At 48.9% G+C, this 20,807-nt stretch overlaps 1 protein-coding gene across 2 annotated transcripts in view; it reads left to right on the top strand.

The window, feature by feature from the left end:
• LOC147029532 (parathyroid hormone/parathyroid hormone-related peptide receptor-like) overlaps positions 1 to 20,807 on the top strand; it is a 223,473-nt gene that overhangs the window by 133,806 nt on the left and 68,860 nt on the right. For both annotated transcript variants that reach the window (XM_085872654.1, XM_085872655.1), the window contains one exon: positions 12,321 to 12,399. In XM_085872654.1, coding sequence (XP_085728780.1) covers positions 12,321 to 12,399 — 79 coding nt within the window. The remainder of the gene's footprint in view (positions 1 to 12,320; positions 12,400 to 20,807) is intronic.

Genomic DNA, 20,807 nt, shown 5'->3' on the forward strand with positions numbered 1-20,807 from the left:
CGACTGGCGGCCATTCGAGTTGTAAAAAGGAAAGACCGATATCGAACACGTCCTCAACCATTTATCGGACATGCATTTACCTGTCTTCTTCAAATTGGTACAGAGATAATGAATGATGGCTTACATGAGCCTGTCATTTTCTTTCGAGATCAAATCCCAGATGGCTGACCGGCGGCCATTTTGTTACTTAAATGTGTCCCCAACCACTTCTCAGACATGCATGGTGTGATTTTGTTCAAAATTGTCACAAGCACAGTGCATGATGGCATACACTTGCACCTCACTTTATTTTGCAATCTGATCAAGGATGGCTGACTGGTAGACTGGTGGCCATTTTAGTTGTAAATATATTTGGGCTGGCCCTTTAACTCCATACAGGAAAATTACTAAAACAACAGGGGCTATGACATTTTATGTCTTTTTTTCCTTGTTTTTAAAGGGTTTGTGAGGGGGGTGGCTTGTGCGAGAGCTTTCATCTTTGAGCTGCCTCGCCTGGATTAAAATGTCGACCCAAGTATAAATTGCAATCATCCTGGTGTTTCGCATGCAGAGCGGGGCTTCAATGTCTGTGCCAGGCATCAGAGGAACATTGAACTGGAAGATGTGCCTGCCGGCACTGGGTGGTTGGTCGATATTAATGATCCCATGGTGTCTTTCATAAAGAGTCAGCAAGTTCTCACTCCACTCTGGCTAAATTACCAATTCTTGCTCTGACTGATTGCTGGGAAGGCAACAGCAAACCCTCCAGTGTAGTCATTGGACTGGATGGATCATTAGCCAATAGACGTCTTTCAAAATGACGTATAAATGCCAAATGACATATTTTGTGCATGCACGATGTGTGTGTTTACACTGACTTGATTCGGCAAGCCCGGCACTTGTAACCTGTCGTTACTCGTGCAAAATCTGTGACTCAAATCGTCATTTAAACATAATTTGCAGCATTTAGACAAAAGAGTGGCAATTTCAAAATGTTTAATCATAATTGTTCTGTTCCTGAATGAAAATCAAACTCATGGAAATGAAGGAAATATGACAAATATCCTTGGATGAGACTGAGAGTTGTTCATTTCCTATCATTTCCTGTTAATACAAGTGAGCAGCTGCATCAAATATATATATATATATATATATATATATATATATATATATATATATATATATATATATATATATACATACACATACTGCAAATCCAACAATGACTTTGAAAGATCTTCAAGGCTCGATGTCTGAGATGGGGGTCAGTGTTCATCAATCAACAATAGCCCATTCCCTCCAGAAAACAAGCCTCTATGATGGACAGGTGGCAAGAAAGAAGCCATTACTGAAAAAGACACATCTAAAACCTCATATTGAGTTTGCGAAAAATCATCTTAATTATACTGCAGGCATGTGGAAAAATGTTTTGTTGTGAGACGAGAGAAACATTGAACTTTTTGGTCTAAATTCAAAGTGTTACGTTTGGCGCAAGCCTAACACTGCACATCACCCAGTCAACACCATTCCTACTGTCATTCATGGTGGTGGCAGCACCATGCTATGGGGCTGCTTTTCATCAGCAGGAACCTTGGCTTATTAGTACATGGAATAAGAGGGTGAGTACGAAACTTCTGTGACGTAAACTTTTCGCACTTATTTTGAATTCATTTTGATGGAATAATATTGGCGGACAGAAAGAGGTTTTTTTTGTTGTTATAGATGGTCAAGGCGTCTGGAAGAGCTCGGACACAGAACAGTCCGGGACGCAACATAACAAAGGGAACAGCAAGAGAAAGGGGAAACACCAACAGCATGGTGGAGGGACAAAGTGGACATAGATAGACAAACAAGGGATCCAGGTAACGATGAGGCGGGTTAGGGGAGAATGCAAGGGGTGGATAAGATGGATACATGAGCAAACATTTGAGAGGGGTTGGAGTGGTTTAACGGATTAGAAAATATGTTGGCTTTTAATTGGAGTGGTGAAGTGGTGGTGAACAGCTGTCGTGAAGATGTGAGGGAAGAATGAGATCGTAGAGAGTGTGGATGGAGGTTCCACAGGTGGGAAAAGAGAGGAATAAATGAGTGGAGCTGAACAGTGGTTCTCGATTTAGGCAGTTTCACTAGTTGGGGGTTGCTGGTGGACTGCGTGCACCCTGCAGATACTTGGGGGGGGGGGACAGAGCATGGAGGAGAGGGCAGAGGGTGCAAGACCAGAAATTAGTTTGAAGAAAACAGATAGACCACTGACTTGTCAGTGATGGCAAAGTGATAGGTCCATAAACTCAGCTTCATCGCGAGAGATTCCAATGATGCTGAAAGACTCAGCTTCCACAGCATCAAGCTGAGCAAGATGTGACAGGGGAGCCAGCATCGAGGAGAGAGCAGCACTCCATCAAGCTGCGAATGAAAGCCTTATGGGTTGATATGAGCTCAGGTATGCCAAGGAAGGACTTTGCACGATGGAGGATGCCCAGTCGGTGCCTGGCTTTGGAAGCCAACTTTGAAATGTGGCTTGCCCAAGACAGATCGTGACTGAGAGTGAGACCCAAGAGTTTGAGTGAGTGAACCTCTTTGAGACGGTTGCCGAGAAATTTGATGGGAGAGTTTGCGGAACGGTCTCTCTCTCCCCTTTTGGAACGGTCTCTCCTTTTGGAGAGACAGAGAGACAGAGAGACAGAGAGACAGATTTCCCAGGATTGAAAGACATGTTCCAAGTGTTTGACCATTTTGTGATTTTGTCAAGGTCTGAGGAGAGGGAAGGACGTCCAGAGGATGTCCAGAGAGACGGCCCTGATCTCATGTCTGACATTGAGGGCCACCATCCATTGTTGGGGGACCCAGGCAAAAATGCGACAGTTAGAACTATAGTATATGAGAGTTGAACTCTCATATACTACAGTAGTCTGCAGAGAATTACTACAGGAAAGGAATGTTATTTTTGCCTGGGGAGTGGAAGCTGCATGTCCAAGGTCGTGTTACCTGTTCTGAATTCAAATCGATGATCTGAGATGAGGCTGTTGGAGAAAAGCAAGATTTCATATCAACTGTGATGATGCATTTCATGACCTTGCTGATGGATGGAAGTAAGCTGATAGGTCTGTAGTTAAGATGGCATCAGGTTTTGCACCTTTTTATGTAATGCTGTGATGTTCGCTGATTTTCAAGGAACTGGAAGATGACCTAGGGTAAATTCTAGTGTGAAAAGGGCAAAGAGAGTATGTGCAAGTGCAGCAGAGCAGGTTTTTGGGATACCTGAGATGATGCTCTCTGATCCAGTATCAGTCAGAGTCGAGGCTTGACGTAACTTTCTCTACTTTTTCAGGTGCAAAAGATACATCATCCAGGAGCAGTTGGGTGTGACTGGGAAGTGTGGGTACTGAGAGTGAGGGGTTGGGGACACAATGTTTGGAAGCAAACACAGAATTGAGGCATTCAGCCTTCTCATGAGTGGAGTCAGCTGTGGTGCCATTTGAAGTGAGGGAAGAGATGGAAGGGGAGTAGAATAATAGAATAATATAAAGTAGGACCACACATCCTGAAGCTCACCTTGATCAGGAGCAACAGTCACTCAAACCCCCCACAGACCCCCTCACACCCTGATTTTTTTTCAATGCCATGATCAAACTTTCGTACATCATGGGTGATGAAGGTTGTGGTGAAGTTTCATTTAAATTGGGTTTTGTTGTTTTGTAGAATAGAGCTAATACCTATTTTGGGGGGCTAACCCCCCCCTTTTCCAGAGACCCTCTTGTTGAGCACAGATTTTGATGCGGTCAATACGCCTTCATTAGGCATCAGATATGAAGCTTGTGGCTAAGTTCCATCAAAATCGTGTGTTTGGTTCAAGCGATAATGACTGAAGTGTTTACGGACTGACTGATTGACTCATTCACTCAGTCCTTCCATCGTCCACCGACCCTGCTCAATCGCATAAGCTCCCCAGACTAAAGTCCAGGTGAGATAAAAATGTTATCCCTGGAAAGCGAATCGATTTACTTGGAACAAAAATTAGTGTCCATTTAATCTTAAAAGGCTGCTTGTTTTAAAAGCTGGTCTTTCCAGGATTGAAGAAGATGAAGAAGAACAAGAAGAAGAAGAACAAGAACAAGCAGGACCTCAAGCTTTCATGTAGCAGTTCCTGTTGTTGTGCAACAATAAAAATTGTCACCTTTGGAAAACTAATAATTGATTTACTTGTGATACGTGTCGACCTCGGGGCACCGCAACTGTGCTGTGTCACGTGATTGGGTTTTCGTATATCATGCCTCGCCCGCTTGGGGTGGCAGGAGTGTACTTCTGGTCGCGCAATGAAGCGGAGTAGATGGTGGCCCGCGTGCTTCTTGCGTCTCACTGCACCTCGTACACTCTAGTTGGCTGACGAGGATGGTTGAATACGGACTTGTGCCCGTTTTCGACGGAGACGACTTCGAATTGTTTTCAGAGCAATTGGAATGCTATTTCCACGCGAACGATGTGGTCGACGAGAGCAAACAGAAGTCGATCTTGCTCGCTTCGCTTTCGCCGGAGCATTATCGGCTACTGGGTGATTTGGTGGCACCGAACAGGCCCCGGGATGACGAGCTGTCGTTTCGGGACATTGTGGAGAAAATGAAAGCACACATGGCGCCGGAGAAGTCATTACAGCTCGCTCGATTCCAGTTCGATCGCCTCTCGAAGGGTGCAGAGGAACGCGTCGCTGAGTTCGTGGCGCGGATTAATCCTTCTTCCGTGGCCTGCAAGTTCACGGCGGGGGAGCGTCCAGCCCGGCTCAGAGATCGTTTTATTGCTGGTTTACAAGATGCGAAGATGGTTTCAGCGGTTTTACGGCTGAAGGGTGAAGCCATTACATTCGACTCGGCGGTCAGCACGGCTACAGCGGTCGAGCAGACTCGCGGGGATGTTCGAGCCATCACCGGCCACGCGGGGTCGCGAGCACCCCGGGACGCGCGCACGACCTTCGATGCGGGTAGGACGTCGCCGCGCGGCCGCGCGTGCGGCGGGGTGACCCCGCGGACATGCTTGGGATGTGGAGGTCCACACCTGCGCCGTGCGTGCCCGTGTAAAGGTAACGTGTGTTTGAATTGTCACAAGGTGGGTCATTTGGCGCGTGTGGGGCGTCGGCCACCGTTAAGGTCATGGACGGCGATGTGCGAGGCGACTCAGGGCGGAACCAGCGGCCGTTGATGGACCTGTTTTCAATTGGCCCGGCGACGGCGCGCCCGATGACGGTGGAAGTCGAAGTGAACGAAACGCCGATCACGTTCCAGGTCGATACAGGAGCAGCTGTGTTGCTCATCGGCGAGCAGACCGCGCGTAGACTCAACGGCCTGAAGCTTATCAGGTCAAACCTCACGCTGTTCACGTACACCCGCGAGAAGATAACGCCAGTCGGGATGGCAGACGTGTCTGTGCGGTACCAAGGCCAGGTCGCCACGCTTCGGGTGTACGTCATGCGGGGGAGGGGCCGTCTCTCCTTGGCCGAGATTGGCTGGCCCGCATCAGGCTAGACTGGGCCGCAGTTCACCTTGTGCAACCCGTGCCGAGCCAGTGGGAGGATCAGTTGGAGGAGATTCTTCAAAGACATCAAGGATTGTTTAGCGACGACCTTGGGAAACTCAAGGACATGGAGGCAAAACTCTTCTTGAAGGAGGGGGTGGTTCCTCGGTTTTGTAAACCGCGTCCGGTGCCGTATGCCCTGCGGGACAAGGTCAAGGGTGAACTGGATAGGCTGGAGGCCTGTGGAGTGATTGAATGGGTGTCGTGCTCGGATTGGGCCACCCCGGTTGTCACGGTGCTGAAACGGAATGGAGACGTCCGATTGTGCGGGGACTTCAAATCCACGGTTAACCCGGGGCTCAGCGTGGAGCAATATCCACTGCCGTCAATCGATGAAATATATGCGCGATTGGCGGGGAGTCAATACTTCACGAAGCTAGACCTGCGTGATGCATATTTTCACCTGCCGATGGATCCCGGGAGTAGCGAGCTTTTCACAATCAACACATGTCAAGGACTCTATCGATACACCCGACTCTGTTTTGGGATTGCTTCGGCCCCAGCTTTGTGGCAGAAAGCCATGGATCAGGTTTGCATTGGCCTGCCCGTTCAGACCTACCTGGACAATGTGCTCATTGCGGGGAAAACTGCGGACGAGCATCTTGCGAACATTGCCCAAGTGCTGACAAAGCTAGAAGCATGCGGCCTGCGCTTGAACAGGGACAAGTGCGCGTTCTTCAAGCAGCACTTGGAATACCTCGGGCACATCATCACGCCGGAGGGGCTGTTGAAAGGTCCTCGGAAGGTGGAGGCGATTCAGCACATGCCACCGCCTCGCGACAAGACGCAGCTGCGCTCATTCATTGGTATGGCCCAGTATTACCAAAGGTTCGTGCGCGGGCTCAGCTCACAACTTGCGCCGTTGACGCGGTTGCTCAGGAAGGACGAGCGCTGGGCTTGGGGGCCTGCACACCAGGCGTCGTTCGACCGCGTCAAGCGGCTGCTCACAGAGGATACGGTCCTCGTGCACTACGAGCCTGCGCGTCCGCTCCTATTGGCATGCGACAGCTCTGCATATGGCATCGGGGCAGTGCTCTCCCACAGGATGGACGATGGTTCCGAGCGGCCTGTTTGTTTTGCATCCCGGACCCTGTCCACAGCAGAGCGCGGGTATGCCCAGATTGAGCATGAGGCTCTCAGCCTTGTCTGGGGTGTGCGGAGGTTTCATCAATACCTGCTGGGGCGGCATTTCACTTTGCAGACGGATCACAAACCGCTTCAATTCATCCTGAGACCCGAACGCGGGGTGCCGGTGGTAGCAGCCGCGCGTATACAGCGGTGGTGTCTGTTTCTGGGTGCTTACGATTATGATATTCAGTTCCGAAGCACCGAGAAGCATGCTAACTGCGACGGTCTCTCTCGCTTGCCGTGTGCGGAGGGTCCAGCTGCGTCTGAGTTGGGCGACCGGGTCGATGTGTTCGCGCTGGGCCAGGTCCAAAGCGGGCCCGTCACGGCCAGACAGGTCGCGGTGGAATCGGCTCGTGATCCGGTGCTTGCCCGTGTCGTCCAGGCGATTTCTACGGGGAATTGGAGCGATCTGCCTTCGACACCAGCATTTCAACCTTTCACGTCACGCGCAGCGGACCTATCGTTGGTCCAACGGTGTGTAATGTGGGGAATGAGGACGGTGATTCCACTGAGGTTCAGGCAGCGGTGTTTGGAAGAACTGCATGTCAGTCACCTGGGCATCGTGAAGACCAAGTCTTGCTCGTAGCCTGTTGTGGTGGCCGGGGTTGGACAAAGACATTGAGCAGTTGGTTAAGCGTTGCGCCACGTGCCAGACAGATGCTGATAACCTGCGTCGAGCTTCGGGTCTCTGGCCTGTGCCAGACCGAGCTTGGCAGAGGGTCCATGTAGATTTTGCAGGACCGGTTAATGGCAAAATGTTTTTGATTGTGATCGATGCATTCTCTAAATGGCCGGAGGTTGTAGTAATGCAGCATACATCAGCAAACATTACAGTAGAGAAACTGCGGACAATCTTTGCTAATAAAGGGTTGCCGGAGATCCTGGTCTCTGATAATGGTCCGCAGTTCATCGCGGGTGTATTTGATGAGTTTATGCGCCAGAATGGTATTCGACATCTAAGGTCCGCACCGTATCATCCTGAGACGAATGGCCAAGCTGAGTCGTTTGTCAAGATGTTGAAGCGGGCTTTGCGCAGGGGGGGTGTTGCACCTGTGCAGACGGTGGTCGATGTCTTTTTGCTCCATTACAGGAACGCAGTTCATCCTGTCACGGGTGATTCGCCTGCCATTCGTCTCTATGGACGGGCTTTGCGGTCCAGGCTGGATTTTCTGCGACCTGGAGGGTCGGGGAGTGGGGCAATGTCGCGTCCGACGCGGCTGCGCAGCTTCGAGGTGGGGCAGCGGGTAATGGTGCGCGATTATTTCCACGGTTCCAAATGGGTGCCGGCGGGGGTCTCTGTGGTGCTGGGGCCGGCGAATTGCATGGTGCGGACTGATGGTGGGGATGTGTGGAAGCGGCACGTGGACCAAATGCATGATCGCTGTTCAGCGTCACCCCCCCCCCCCACACCTCCCCGGGCCGAACGATGCGGGACCCCCACCGGTAGTATCGCCAGCACCTGACGTTGTATCGCCGGGGCTGGTTGGGCCGACGCCAAGCGGGTCTTCGCCTGATGCCGTCCTACCCGGGGACGTCGAGCAGGCTGGGCGGTCGGGGGTAGCTGGTGTTGCGGAAAGTGCGAGTCCGGCGAGGGTGTCACCTCGACCGAGCTGGGAGGCGTCTGAGCCTGGGCTGTCTGGTGGCGCTGCCCGTCCGAGGCGGGTCAGGGTGCGGCCGCGGTATTTGGAGGATTATGAGTGTTGATGGGTTTCAGATGGTCATGTTGTGATTGTCCGTTCATCGTGTGACGGGTCATTTTACGAGGAGAGGAGTGTGCTGTGTCACGTGATTGGGTTTTCGTATATCATGCCTCGCCCGCTAGGGGTGGCAGGAGTGTACTTCTGGTCACGCAATAAAGCGGAGTTGATGCTGGCCCGCGTGCTTCTTGCGTCCCACTGCACCTCATACACTCTCGCAACGAGTTGGGGACGCAAGATTTTTGTGGGGGTTGGGTGGAGTTAAGGACTTAAAGTCACATTTTACGTTGCATGGATGTTCCTCGGGATCCTGAGCTGGTAAACAAAAATAAAATGCCTTAAACAGTAATTTATCCGCCTTGAATAAAATTAAAGCCATTTCGGGCCTCAGCCTTCGTCTGAGCAAACGTGGACCATCTCATGGCTGAATACAAAAACTTTTAAACACTGTACCAACAAGGGGAGTGATGCTGATAGTATTGAAACAATAAATACTACACAAGGCATCTTGAAATTCATAATCAAGAACACATTACAGTACGTTTATGGCAATTTTACATGACTGTATCGCGTTCTACCGACACTTCCGGTTTCTTCAGCTGCAGCTATAGCTGAGCAATCATTCAGCAGGGCAAACTGATCAACAATCTTCGCTCCACAATGACTGGACAAACATATTTCTGGGCTGGCATTGCTCAGTATAGAAAATGATCTTGTATCAGATTACTCATCGGTGATTGACAGCTTTGGCAGAATGTGCAAAAGGTGCAAAGATTTCATGTAAAGGTCAGTTCAAAGTTGAATTCGTGTTTGCTATCTCAATAATGCCATACAATACATCTTTAGACTGTTCAGACAGAGAAATTTCGATAGACAGCAAAACTAATGTACTCATTCCACAACCGTTTAATTTTGCCCATGCCCAAGGTAGATCATGGTTGACAACAATAAGGGTAACATCTGGCCAAATGAAAATGCGACGTATGCTTCCATGCTGACGCATATATTTTGGCAGGATTTTGCCTCCCTAAATTCCAAGGTCTGGATACGCTACTGACCACTACCCAATTTCACATCGTGCTTTATTCTCAGGGGCTAGTAGTTGTATTGAGCCTCGAGAACCACCATATCAAGTCTGGGCAGGAAGTTGTAATTGGGCTAAGGTATTCGAGCAATAACTTTCCTACTCTTCATTAAAAGACATCATGACATCTCTACCTCCACCATCAAATACTGACATGGAATCCCAGCATAGTGTGCATCCAAGGAATGGCACACTCATTGAGGGGAGGAATGGTCCTACCTGTGTGGCTCCAATCTGACAGTTTTAGAGTCGGGTCGAGAATCGAACACACCAAGCAGCTCGTAGACGAGTGTGCCACTTGTGCACTAACCTGTGGGACATTCATACGAGGTAGAAAAATTGGCATGTCTTCGAGTAGGTTAGACGATTGTGCGTAACTCCTTCATGTAACTTTTTGAACAAATTTCGTGTCATGTCGACATGAGTTTGTTGTGGTGTGTTGCATTTCCCTTCTTGATCAATGTCCTTGTCTCATGCTGCATGCCATTTGAGTTTGACACGTTTCCTTCTGATTGCCCTGACTTCTCAAGACCCATCATCCTCACGAGAATTCTCTCCGTTATTATTCACCTGTGTTAATGCAGTATGTGGCACCGGCTCGATGTTCCAGATTGTCTTTTGCTGCCCTTCTAGTTATTATATGATTCATGTGTTTTTGAACTGCAAAAAAATATGGTTGACTTATGATTTTAAAAAATACAAGTCTGAAGACGACGATGGTTCACGAGCGGTATTTGACGATGTAGATTGTAACAGAAGTCAAGGATGAGACAATGTGATAATGTTTGACCAAGTTATAAAAATGATCAACATGATGTGGTACGAGTAACAGGTTATTAGCTGCAAAATGTCAAAAACCCGGTTTCGTTCAACAACTTTAAAAATTTGACCTTTGCATAACCTTTAAAGGTCACAAAACAATGTTGTGGACATTAAAATAAGGAAACAGGATACGTGCTATAGCTTATTGGAGTTAGTTCGTCGAAGAAGGTCGAAAACCCGGTTCGATTCCCACAACTTTGAAAATTTGACCTTTGTGACCTTTAAAGGTCAAAGGTCAAGGATTATGACCTTTGGTGCAAAACTTCCTCTGGAACATTCCAGGAACAATATAACGTCATATAGGCTATCTGGCATTTCGCACTCCTCGGATTATCCATACTTTGATGAAATCAGCGTAAAAACAAACTTGAAGGGGGCGCCACGGGCAAGGTGTTCGAGATGGAGCAAAATGGTTTCAAGACTTTAAGTGGGGATTGACCTCAAGATTATGCATAAAAAATATTATCATCCTAGCTCTCAAAGTTTGGGCGGTCGTATGATTTTTTATGTCAAAATTCGAAATTTTCTAAGTTCATGACCTTGGGACCTTGACTTTGGGACGAAAATGAAAAATCAAGCTCCGTGGGGCTATGCAGGTGCCATTGGGCTAACCACATACCGAAACCACTGCCAGATTCGACAAACCCCTCGGAGAAGATGGATTTTTATGTCAAAATCGCAATTTTCTAAGTTCGTGACCTTGTGACCTTGGCAGGAAAATGAATAATCGAGCTCCGTGGGGCTATACAGGTGCCATTGGGCTAACCAAATACCGAAACCCCTGCCAGATTCGACAAACCCCTAGGAGAAAATGCAGATTGAAATCGGCTACCCCCTAAAAACACAATTCGCAATTTTCTAAATTTGTGACCTTGTGGCCTTGACCTTGGGACGAAAATGAAAAATCGAGCTCTGTGGGGCTATGCAGGTGCCATTGGGCTAACCAAATACCGAAACCCCTGTCAGATTCGACAAACCCCCTCGGAGAAGAAATTTTTTTTTATGTCAAAATTCGCAATTTTCTAAGTTCATCACCTTGTGACCTTGACCTTAGGACGAAAATGAAAAATCGAGCTCTGTGGAGCTATGCAGGTGCCATTGGGTTAACTACATACCGAAACCACTGCCAGATTCGACAAACCCCTCGGAGAAGATGGATTTTTATGTCAAAATCGCAATTTTCTAAGTTTTTGACCTTGTGACCTTGACCTTGGGAGGAAAATGAATAGTCGAGCTCCGTGGGGCTATGTAGGTGCCATTGGGCAAACGAAACCCCTGCCAGATTCGACAAACGCCCGAGGAGAAGATGCAAATTGAAATCGGCTTCCCCCTAAAAACACAATTCGCTAATTTCTAAGTTCGTGACCTTGTGACCTTGACCTTGGGACGAAAATGAAAAATCGAGCTCCGTGGGGCTATGCAGGTGCCATTGGGCTAACCAAATACCGAACCCCCTGTCAGATTCGACAAAAGCCCAAGGAGAAGATGAAAATTGAAATCGGCTACCCCTAAAAACACATGGCGCACCACGCCCATTCTCAGGAAAACACAACGAGATCATGATATAAACCTCCCACCAAAATTTTGTCAGGATCGGATCAAAACCCACGGAGCTATGCTCGGGACAGACAGACAGACAGACATACAGACAGACAGACAGACGCACAACAATAACGAATATAGTGGTCACTTTTTTTTTCGTTAACCAATATATTGTTTTTAATCTGCTGTTCCCATTTTCTTCAGTAAATTCAAGCTCAACTGATGTTGATAGATGTGGCTGTTTGATTGAGTGCATGGTTAAAGACTTGTTTCTTTCTTTTCTGGCTTATGTGAGTTTGATTGGTAGAGGTGCTTATTCTCATCTACCCACACTTGGCGAGTATGGCGAGAATGGCAGAACACCATCCGTGTGATTTGATAGCCTCAGATATCAGATTTGATAGCCTTATCCTGTAGTGGCCTCAAATATGCTAAAAAGAGAGGGGATTGTGCATGTAAGTGTGAAAGTTTGTTTCTGACTTTGACAAAGTTGCTTTGCCAATTAGGTTGCATCGATGCTGGGACATGCGAACAGACAAAGCCTATGAATGGATTTACGAAGTACCGATCCTGCTGTCCATTGTGGTGAGTTTGATTCACTTCCGCTTGTTATATTCATAAGCAACTCTTTTTAGTTGCCACACACTTGGAGCAACAGAATATATTTATGGGAATAAACTCTTTTTGAAACCCTCTTGCTCTGGAGGTGGTCCTAAGTTCTCGGTTTGATTTAACCAAACTATGAGTGTCGGCTGCCATTCTGGGGAAGTGCCACGAGGAGTGATGCATGATCGAACACGTCACATTCTGGAGAGACTATTTATTTGATTACCACATCTGGAGTTGTGTGGCCATTACGATCGCATTAAATATTATGAAATATACCAAATTTATTTGGTTCAATTGACTTTAGTCAACAGGTGAAGTTGAGTGAATTGGTTAATGAAAGAAACCTAAAACTGACCACCTCCTTCAATGGTATAAAGCCCCAGACACCGTAGCTGAGCACATGTAATCTTTGGATATGGCCTGATGCCAAAAGTAGCAGGAGGCGGTGGAGGACCGTCATTTCACTCACTCCAATAGGAAAGCATGGAACCCACTTGGGAATCTTGGAGTTGCTACACCTGTTTAACATCTACCACCCAAAGTAACAGCGAATGCCATTGCTTCGAAGCTACTCATGAACTCCAAGGTTGACTCGACTAAAGAAGTAAGTCATAAAGCTTTTAATAACTTCCTGACACAACTTCATCATCTCTTCAAACATCCCTACTTTCTTCTCCTGACACCTGACCTAATATAGATGTGGGCCTTTCTTCATAATAGCAAGAACAGCAGCATAAACAGATGGTATCCACCCTGAATCTCTGAATAACTTGTGACCTCTTGGATGTGACTGCTTGGCTTCCCTCTTTTCCAAACACTCATTTCACTGGTGTTATATCTTACGTTCTGGAGAGAGACGAAGGTCATTGCCATTTCAAAGCCAGGGAAACCTTCTGCTGCTCAGTCAAGCTGCCGGCTGATATCCCTGCTGTGTATGACATACAAGCTATTTGATCATGTCGTCCTGGCCAGGTTTGCCTCACTGGTGGAAACCAACCTTCTGAGAGAACATACTGGCTTGAGATCTGTTGGAAGTTGTGTTGATCAAGTACCGGCACTCACCACTCACATTGAGAATGGTTTCCAGCATGTGCGCAAGACAGATGTTGCATTCATCATTGACATTTCTTCAGCATATGGCATGACGTTGTGACATGGGTTGCTACTAAACTGTTCCAATTCCAGGCCGCAATGCATGCTCTTTCCCTCAATGCTCGGCAATCACAGGTACCGACTTTCTTTTGGAGACTGGACAAGCTCCACAAGAACCCTGAATGATGGGCTTCCCCAAAATTCTATCTTAATTTTTATGCTCTTCAACATCTATGTGAGCAACATGCCATGTACCACCTCCTGGAGATTTATGTGCGCAGTTGACATTGCTATTACCACCCAGGACCCGTGCAACACTCTGACTGAGGATTTAGGATTGATGGAACAATACTTCACCTTTTGGCAACTCCTTACAAATCCATCCAAGACCACTAGTATTGCTTTCCACCAGCAATCAAATGGCAAACGGTGACTTGCAGTTTTCCTTCTGTGGCAAACCAGTCAAGGATGAACACTTCCCAAAGTACCTTGGTGTTATTCTGGATCATAGTCTGACAAACTACTCTGGATCATAGTCTGACCAAGATTATAATCTGGAAAATTAGACCTCACTGCGAATTTACCATGGGCGTTGCCAAAGCCTGTTGAGATCAGCACCAATTACCATTAATTTTACTTCTCTTTGCTTCAGTGTCCATGATTGGCAGTAAGTTATTCAATTGCTTTTGCATGCTTCTGATTTGAGATCGGCCTTCATTTCTGTCGAAGGTTGACGTGCATGTGAGATTTTGCGACAATCTGATTGGACATTAGAAGTTGCAGATTGCTGCTCAATAAGAGAGCATTGGCAGGTGTTAAGTCCCCTTTTAGGAGGAAAGGAAGGAATCACATGTTGCAGTTAGATGACAACTCCTCACCCCCCTCCCCACACACCTCCCTACCCCCACTGAAACGGTAGAGTCAATGTAAAATGTTTCCCACTAGGGTGCTTGGTAGACGGGACATTGTGCTTTTAGAGTCGGCCAAGCTAAGGTGTCTCATCTCATGTTCTCCTTAACACCCAGGTGGTTCTCCGAGAGTGTGGCTGCGTGATGCTACATTTTCCTGTATCCACTAAAGAGGGAGGAAATTCATTGCTCCCAGAACCTGGTTGTCATAATGTGGAAGGCGGAGATTGGTTGAAGGTCTTGGGGCACAGATTGAAGGCCTCAGCAGACATTCTTTAGAAGCCTTGCGGGTGTGGATTATGCCTGGTGTTGGCTTAATGGTTCGAGGGATGGGCTTTGGATCCTCGGGTCCTGAGTTCAAATCCCGCTTGGCTATTGAATTAATACCAGGTGGGGTTGACTCAGCCTGTCATCCTTCTGAGGTTGGCAAAATGAGTACCAGCTTGCTGGGATGATTGAGCCATTTGAGTATCCTGTGTCGGAGTGGCGAACTGTCCAGGATTGTGTCCAACAGCCCAGGAGACTGCTTAGGGCGGCATCAATGCTCTGCACAGAGTATGGTCCCAATGGATTTGGATTTGGATTTGGGTGGGGATTGTAAATAGCTCTGCTCTGTGATTGCATGAAAAGACAAGAAGAAGAAGAAGCAGACATGGATGGTCTTTGCTGTGTGATTTGATCTGGCAGTTCATTTCTCTCCTGTTGCAGTGCAGTTCCATCCTGCATATCATACTTTCTTCTCGAGCCATCATCCCTTTGCTCCACCTTGTATTCTCCTATCTGCTACCTTAGGCTCTAGGCCAACCTGGCACTTGGCATATCCTTGAAACACTGTGCTATGCAAATTTTATAATTGTGAGTACGGCACCTCTGGTGAGATGGATTTACCTATTGTAATGTTTTCATGGAATTGTTTTATCTTGCATATCATTATGTAATAAATTAATATATTATCTCTGCCACCGAAGGTAAAGGAGGTTATGTTTTCACCCCTTTCTGTCTGGATGTTTGTTTGTGCACAAGAGATCTCAAAAAGTTGTGGACGGATCCGGATGAAATTTTGTGGTCTGTGACAAGGACGAACTGATTAGACTTTGGTGAATATCCGGATCCAGATCCGGATCTGACTACTAGAACTTTTAAGGTGATTCTTCACTATCGAGAGATAGAGCCGAAAACGATACATAGCACGATATCTCAAAAAGTTGTGGACGGATTTGGATGAAACTTGGTGGACAGGTTGTGTGTGTGATGAGGAAGAATGAATTCAATTTTGGTGAAGATCCGGACCTGGATCTGATAAAAAAAAAATTTAAAGCGATCTTTCACCATTGACAGATTGGGCAAAACCGATATATGTATTGTTACGGCTGTGGAAATTCGCAATACACCAAAAAGGGTCCTTAGATCAGTTATGATGCTAGGTTCATGTGTAGTTAGTCCACACCCATTGTTTAGGGGGAGTATGTGTGATTCATCCGGGCTGCGACGCTTTGAGTTAGCCATTTTTCTTTCTCTATCATTTTTAATCCAACAACCTCAAACCAACCAACGACAACGGCAAAAAAGAAACCTGCGCTAGAGCGCGGGTTTGCGCACCCCTCTGCGGTGCCAAGGCTGGCACGGGAAGGGGAGCAGGGCAGCTCCCTCCCCATTGGTAGAGGCCCGGCGTGAGGCAGTCGGAGTGGGGGCATGCCCCCCTTCGAGAGCCTTCTGGAAATTCCTTGAAGGGAGGTGGAGCCGCGAACGGGGCGGAGCCCCGCCTTACAAAAGGCAAATGGACGGCAGGCTCAAGCTCTCTCTCTCTGATCGTGCCTCATGTTGGCTGTAGCTCTCTCCGAAAAAGGCACCAGCTCTCTCTCCAAAAAGGCTCGGTCTCTCTCCTTGGGTCTCACTCTCCAAAGCGCTCATTTCCTCCTCTCTCGTTCCCGCGCTCGTGGCCTCGCGCGGCCTGTTGGTGGAGACGCGGACGGGAGGCGCCGCAGTGCGGCCTGTGGTGGACCTGCGCGTCCGGACGAGGGGTGCCGGAGAGGGTTCGCCGGCCACATGGGAGGCCAGAACCAGGCGCGACCGCGCTGATGGTAGTAGGAGAAGAGGACTCGCCGGTCCATGAGGGAAGTCACTTCTTTTCTTTTCTTTTCTTTTCGGGCTTTTGTATGTGTGTTTGCGGCGCCAGTCTTGCAAAGTAAAACCTGTATAAGTGACTGTGCTGTAAATAATTGCCTTTTATTCGGTCGTAGTGCTTTCATTTGTTCCTATTTACCTGCTTACGTGTGTGAAATTAAGTGCTTGCTTGTTGAACTGTTCCCCCGTTTCGCTTCGTCCTTTCCTTTGTTGAATCTCCATCTTGCATCACGTAAGGGATTGATAGTGGGTTTAAAACACCTGGTAACCAATCTGAACCATCAAGGTCGACGATAACTCCGCTCAGTTATCCCTGTAGCACGGAACGAGCCACTTAAGCGGTTCGTGTCCGGAGTCGATCTGTGGCGTGGTACAACCCCTCGGTACGCGACCCGTGCGAGTATTTAGGTATATCAACTTTCGGCAATTCACCCTATTTCGCGCGGGTAGAATGCGGACTGGGTTGTGGTGAGGTTAAACCCCTACCCGTGACTAGCTCCTGGCGGTCGTTCCAGGAGGGTCACGACTGAATTGTCCGTTCCGGTGGGCGACGCGTCGCGATTCGAGTTACGTGGCCGATCGCACGCTGGGCGGGCGGAATTCGTAACACTGGTGTACAGGAGTGTCGGATTCGAACCCACCTCTGTCTCCAACTAAATTCATGGGGATCGGATCAGGGGTGTGCGAAACAGGTGTGTTTCTGAGTTACAGAAACACCAAAACAAAGGGACGGAATTCCAAAACGAGTTCAGGATGGTGAAAGAAGAAAGAACGACAGCGGAGAATGAAACGTTAATGAACCACACTGTACAGATCGAACAGCTTGAAGCGAGGGCCAGATTAAAGAATAAGATGCAAGAAAGAGTAATGATGGAAGAACGAATGAGATAGGAGAAAGAAATCAGTCAATTGAAGGAAATAACGAGATTGCAGAATGAGAAACAAGAGAGACAGTGGAATAAAAAGCAAAAAAGAGTATGAATTTGAAACTGAACAACAAAAGGAAAAAACAAGGTTGGAGTACGAGGAGATAGTGACAGAAAAACGAATAAAACAGAAAAGGGAGATCAACAAAATGAAGGAAACTATGAGATTAAAGAATGAAGAACATGAGAGACGGTGGGATAGAAAACACAAAGAAAACGAGGTTGAAGTTAACCAACTCAAGGAGAGAGCAAAATTTGAGTCCACAGAGATGGAAAAACTCTGGAAAGATAAGGAAGAACTCAAAAAGTTCAGAGAAGAAGAACGACTCAAAAGGAGCCAGGAAGTAGAACAACGCAATAAGGTGGGACATGTGATATCACCACGAGGAGCAATGTTGGTGGTGCAGGACTTGATCGACGCCACTCGTCGGATGAAGGAACAATTGGGACCAACCCTAATAAAGGAGACACAAATAAAAATGGAGAAGAGGGAAGCAACAGAGACAAAGAAGGAAGTAGAAGTATTGCCAGAGACACGAGAGATAGACCGAGTCGAGAATGAATTAAATAAAACGAAGGAGGAAACAGAGACGAAGATCCAGGAAGAAACTAATAAACATCAGGTGACTGAGTTGCCAGAGACACGGGAGATAGAGGGTGAATTAGACGGGGTTAAGGACGAACACACACACACACACACACACACACACACACACACACACACACACACACACACACACACACACACACACACACACACACACACACACACACACACACACACACACACACACACAGTGGAGGACCATGAGGGGGAGCTGGCGGACTGTTTAGGGACCCGGTGCGAGCGGCTGGATAGCCTCCTTCGGAACGGAGGGAGACACTATTCTCCCTTGAAGCGAGTCACGACCAGGTGAGTTCGGTCGTGTCAAGCAGGTTCGAGGGGACGAGTGCTTCAGACAGGTGCACGTGCAGCTTGGGGGGTATGGAGGCCCCGGGAGCCCTAGAGGTGACACGAATCCCCAGCGTGATTGTCCCGGTGTGTGTGGTGAAAGGTGTGAGTGCGCCCCCGTGTGTGAGTGGTGTGATCACGAGTGTGCCGGGATGCATGCTTCCTAGCACTCCAGGTGTGAGTGGAAACCCGTGTATGAGTGAGACACCGCGCGTGAGTGTCTCCGCGTGTGTGAGTGGTATGGTGCGCTTGAGTGAAGCACGGTGTGTGAGAGGGACAGCGTGTGTGAGGTCGCTGTGTGTGAGGGAGATGACGGTGGGCATGCGGGAGCACGCAGCCGCGTCTCCCGGTGTGAGTGTAATGGTGAGGTGTGTGAGTCTCGTGACACTCGGGAGCTTGAGCGCGAGAGTGCAACGGAGACGACGGCGACAGAGGGGCAAGGGCCGGGTAGCGGCCGTAGCTATTTTGCGCACCGTGCTGGGTTTACCCAGCGGCGAGTGGCGAGGTTCGGGCCGTGCAGCGCATGAGGCCACCACGTGCGCGCTTGCGGGAGTGAAACGCGGTCTGGAAACGCCAGCGGTGGATGTTGCCGATCCCACGGACGGACCAAGGTTAAGCAGGACAATGGATTTGGACCGGATGGGTTCTCCACGCGGCCGGGTGTGTGAAGCTCCGACGGGCACAGCACATGTGTTCGCGTGGGGAACCCCTCGAAACGCGAGGTTTGCTTTTAGTGCACAGAGTGACGTCATGGCTGCACGTCGGGTTGGAATCCGGCAGGAGGGTGAATCCCTGCCGGATGGTACCATCCAAAAGGGACGAGCTACGTGAACAGATGCCATGACGTCACGGGCAAGGTGCGCAGGTTGCGAGTTGCCGCGCTGGTGCTGCGCATTTGGAAAAAAAAAGTTGAGAAAAGCAAGCCTCGCTTCGGGTGAAGAGGATTCCCAGGCAAGGGGTGGAAGACCCCCACTGGGCACTGGATGAACCACTTTTTCGGGCGAAGGGTTAGCTTAGCTTGACCGGCTTCATGGGGCGGGGTAAGTCCTCATGGGGCCCGTGGAATGGATTAGTTAGAGGGATCCAGTGCAGATTTAGGATGGGGAATGGATTTATGAGGATTTGGGGACATGGACAGACTTCGAATGTGTAGAGGGGACGTAGTTCAGCTACGTCGTGTTAAATGGAACGTGCTGTCATGTAAGGGACGACGTGGGAGCACGAAGTAGTTTGCGGATGTAGTGAGCAGGATGGCAGGATTCAGCGGTGTGTGTGGAAAGGAAAGTGTACTTGTTGAGTGAGTGAGGCCAGCGGGTCTGTATGTATGGAGTGAATGGGGAATGCATGGTGCGATGAGTGATTGGGGGGAGGAGTGATTCCCGCCCAAGGGACCCTGGGGTCAGAGTAGAGTGAGTTTGCTGGGTTAGTCAAATCTACGAAATGGAGGTCGTTTTTTTGTTGGTAGGGAAGTTGGCTCGAAACCTGTTTTGGAGGGGTGCAGGAGCCCTGTTGACGGGCTGGGAGCGTGGCTGCGAAAGGTGAGTATCGCTGAGTGGGTACCCCGGTCACCGAGCTAATCGGCCGTGCTAGGCCAAGGGCCCATGGGGGGCCGGGATAGCGTAGTGGGCACGGGAGCGGCCGCATGATGAGGGGGCCCGGGGGCACCATAGGCCACGTGGGCAGTGCGTGGGCATGGGCGACCCTCGGAAAGGGGCCCGGGAAGCCAGCCTGCCACGTGAGCATTTCAGGGGAGTCGCCATGGAGGGCACTCCCCGGTGTTTAGGGAGCTGGTAGGCTCGGAGGCAGTGTCGTGCCCAGGGGTGCCATCGTTTGGGAATCAGCAGAGGGTAGTGCCTGCCAATGGAGCCACACGTCCCAGCCACGAAACCGTGTGAAGGCACGGGCGGAAAATTGGGGGGCAAGGCCCAAAATTGTGAGGACACCAACACAGGCGACGGGAATCCTGGTTGTTAGAACCAATAGTTGAAGCGAGAGGCGCTTGTTGAAAGCCCCGGGGTAGTCTAAAGGTAAATGGATAGGGTAGATAGGAAGTTTACCCCTCCGCACCATCCATCCTTTCGCTCATGTTGTGGGCCGCTGGACCCACTCTGGACAGATCGCTGAAGTCCGAGGAGGCCATCCTGAGGCTTTGTTGGGCCTCGACACAGGACGCTAGCTCTCCCTTATTCCCCTCCGGGAAGGGAACGTCGAGGTTGGGAGTCGGCGAGGAGACGATAGGTTAGCCGAACAATGACTGTAAAGGGGGTTAGGGGACGATTTATAGTGGGGAAGTAAAAATAAAAAAATAGAAATAAAAAAAAAGTTGGGGCTAAATTGGGTTTTGACAAATTAAGGGGGTGGGTATGGACAGAGAAAGGCAAA

The sequence above is a fragment of the Eptatretus burgeri genome, chromosome 3, assembly GCF_056783735.1.
Source record: "Eptatretus burgeri isolate ZD-2024b chromosome 3, Ebu_testis_v1, whole genome shotgun sequence".
Lineage (NCBI taxonomy): Eukaryota > Metazoa > Chordata > Myxini > Myxiniformes > Myxinidae > Eptatretus > Eptatretus burgeri.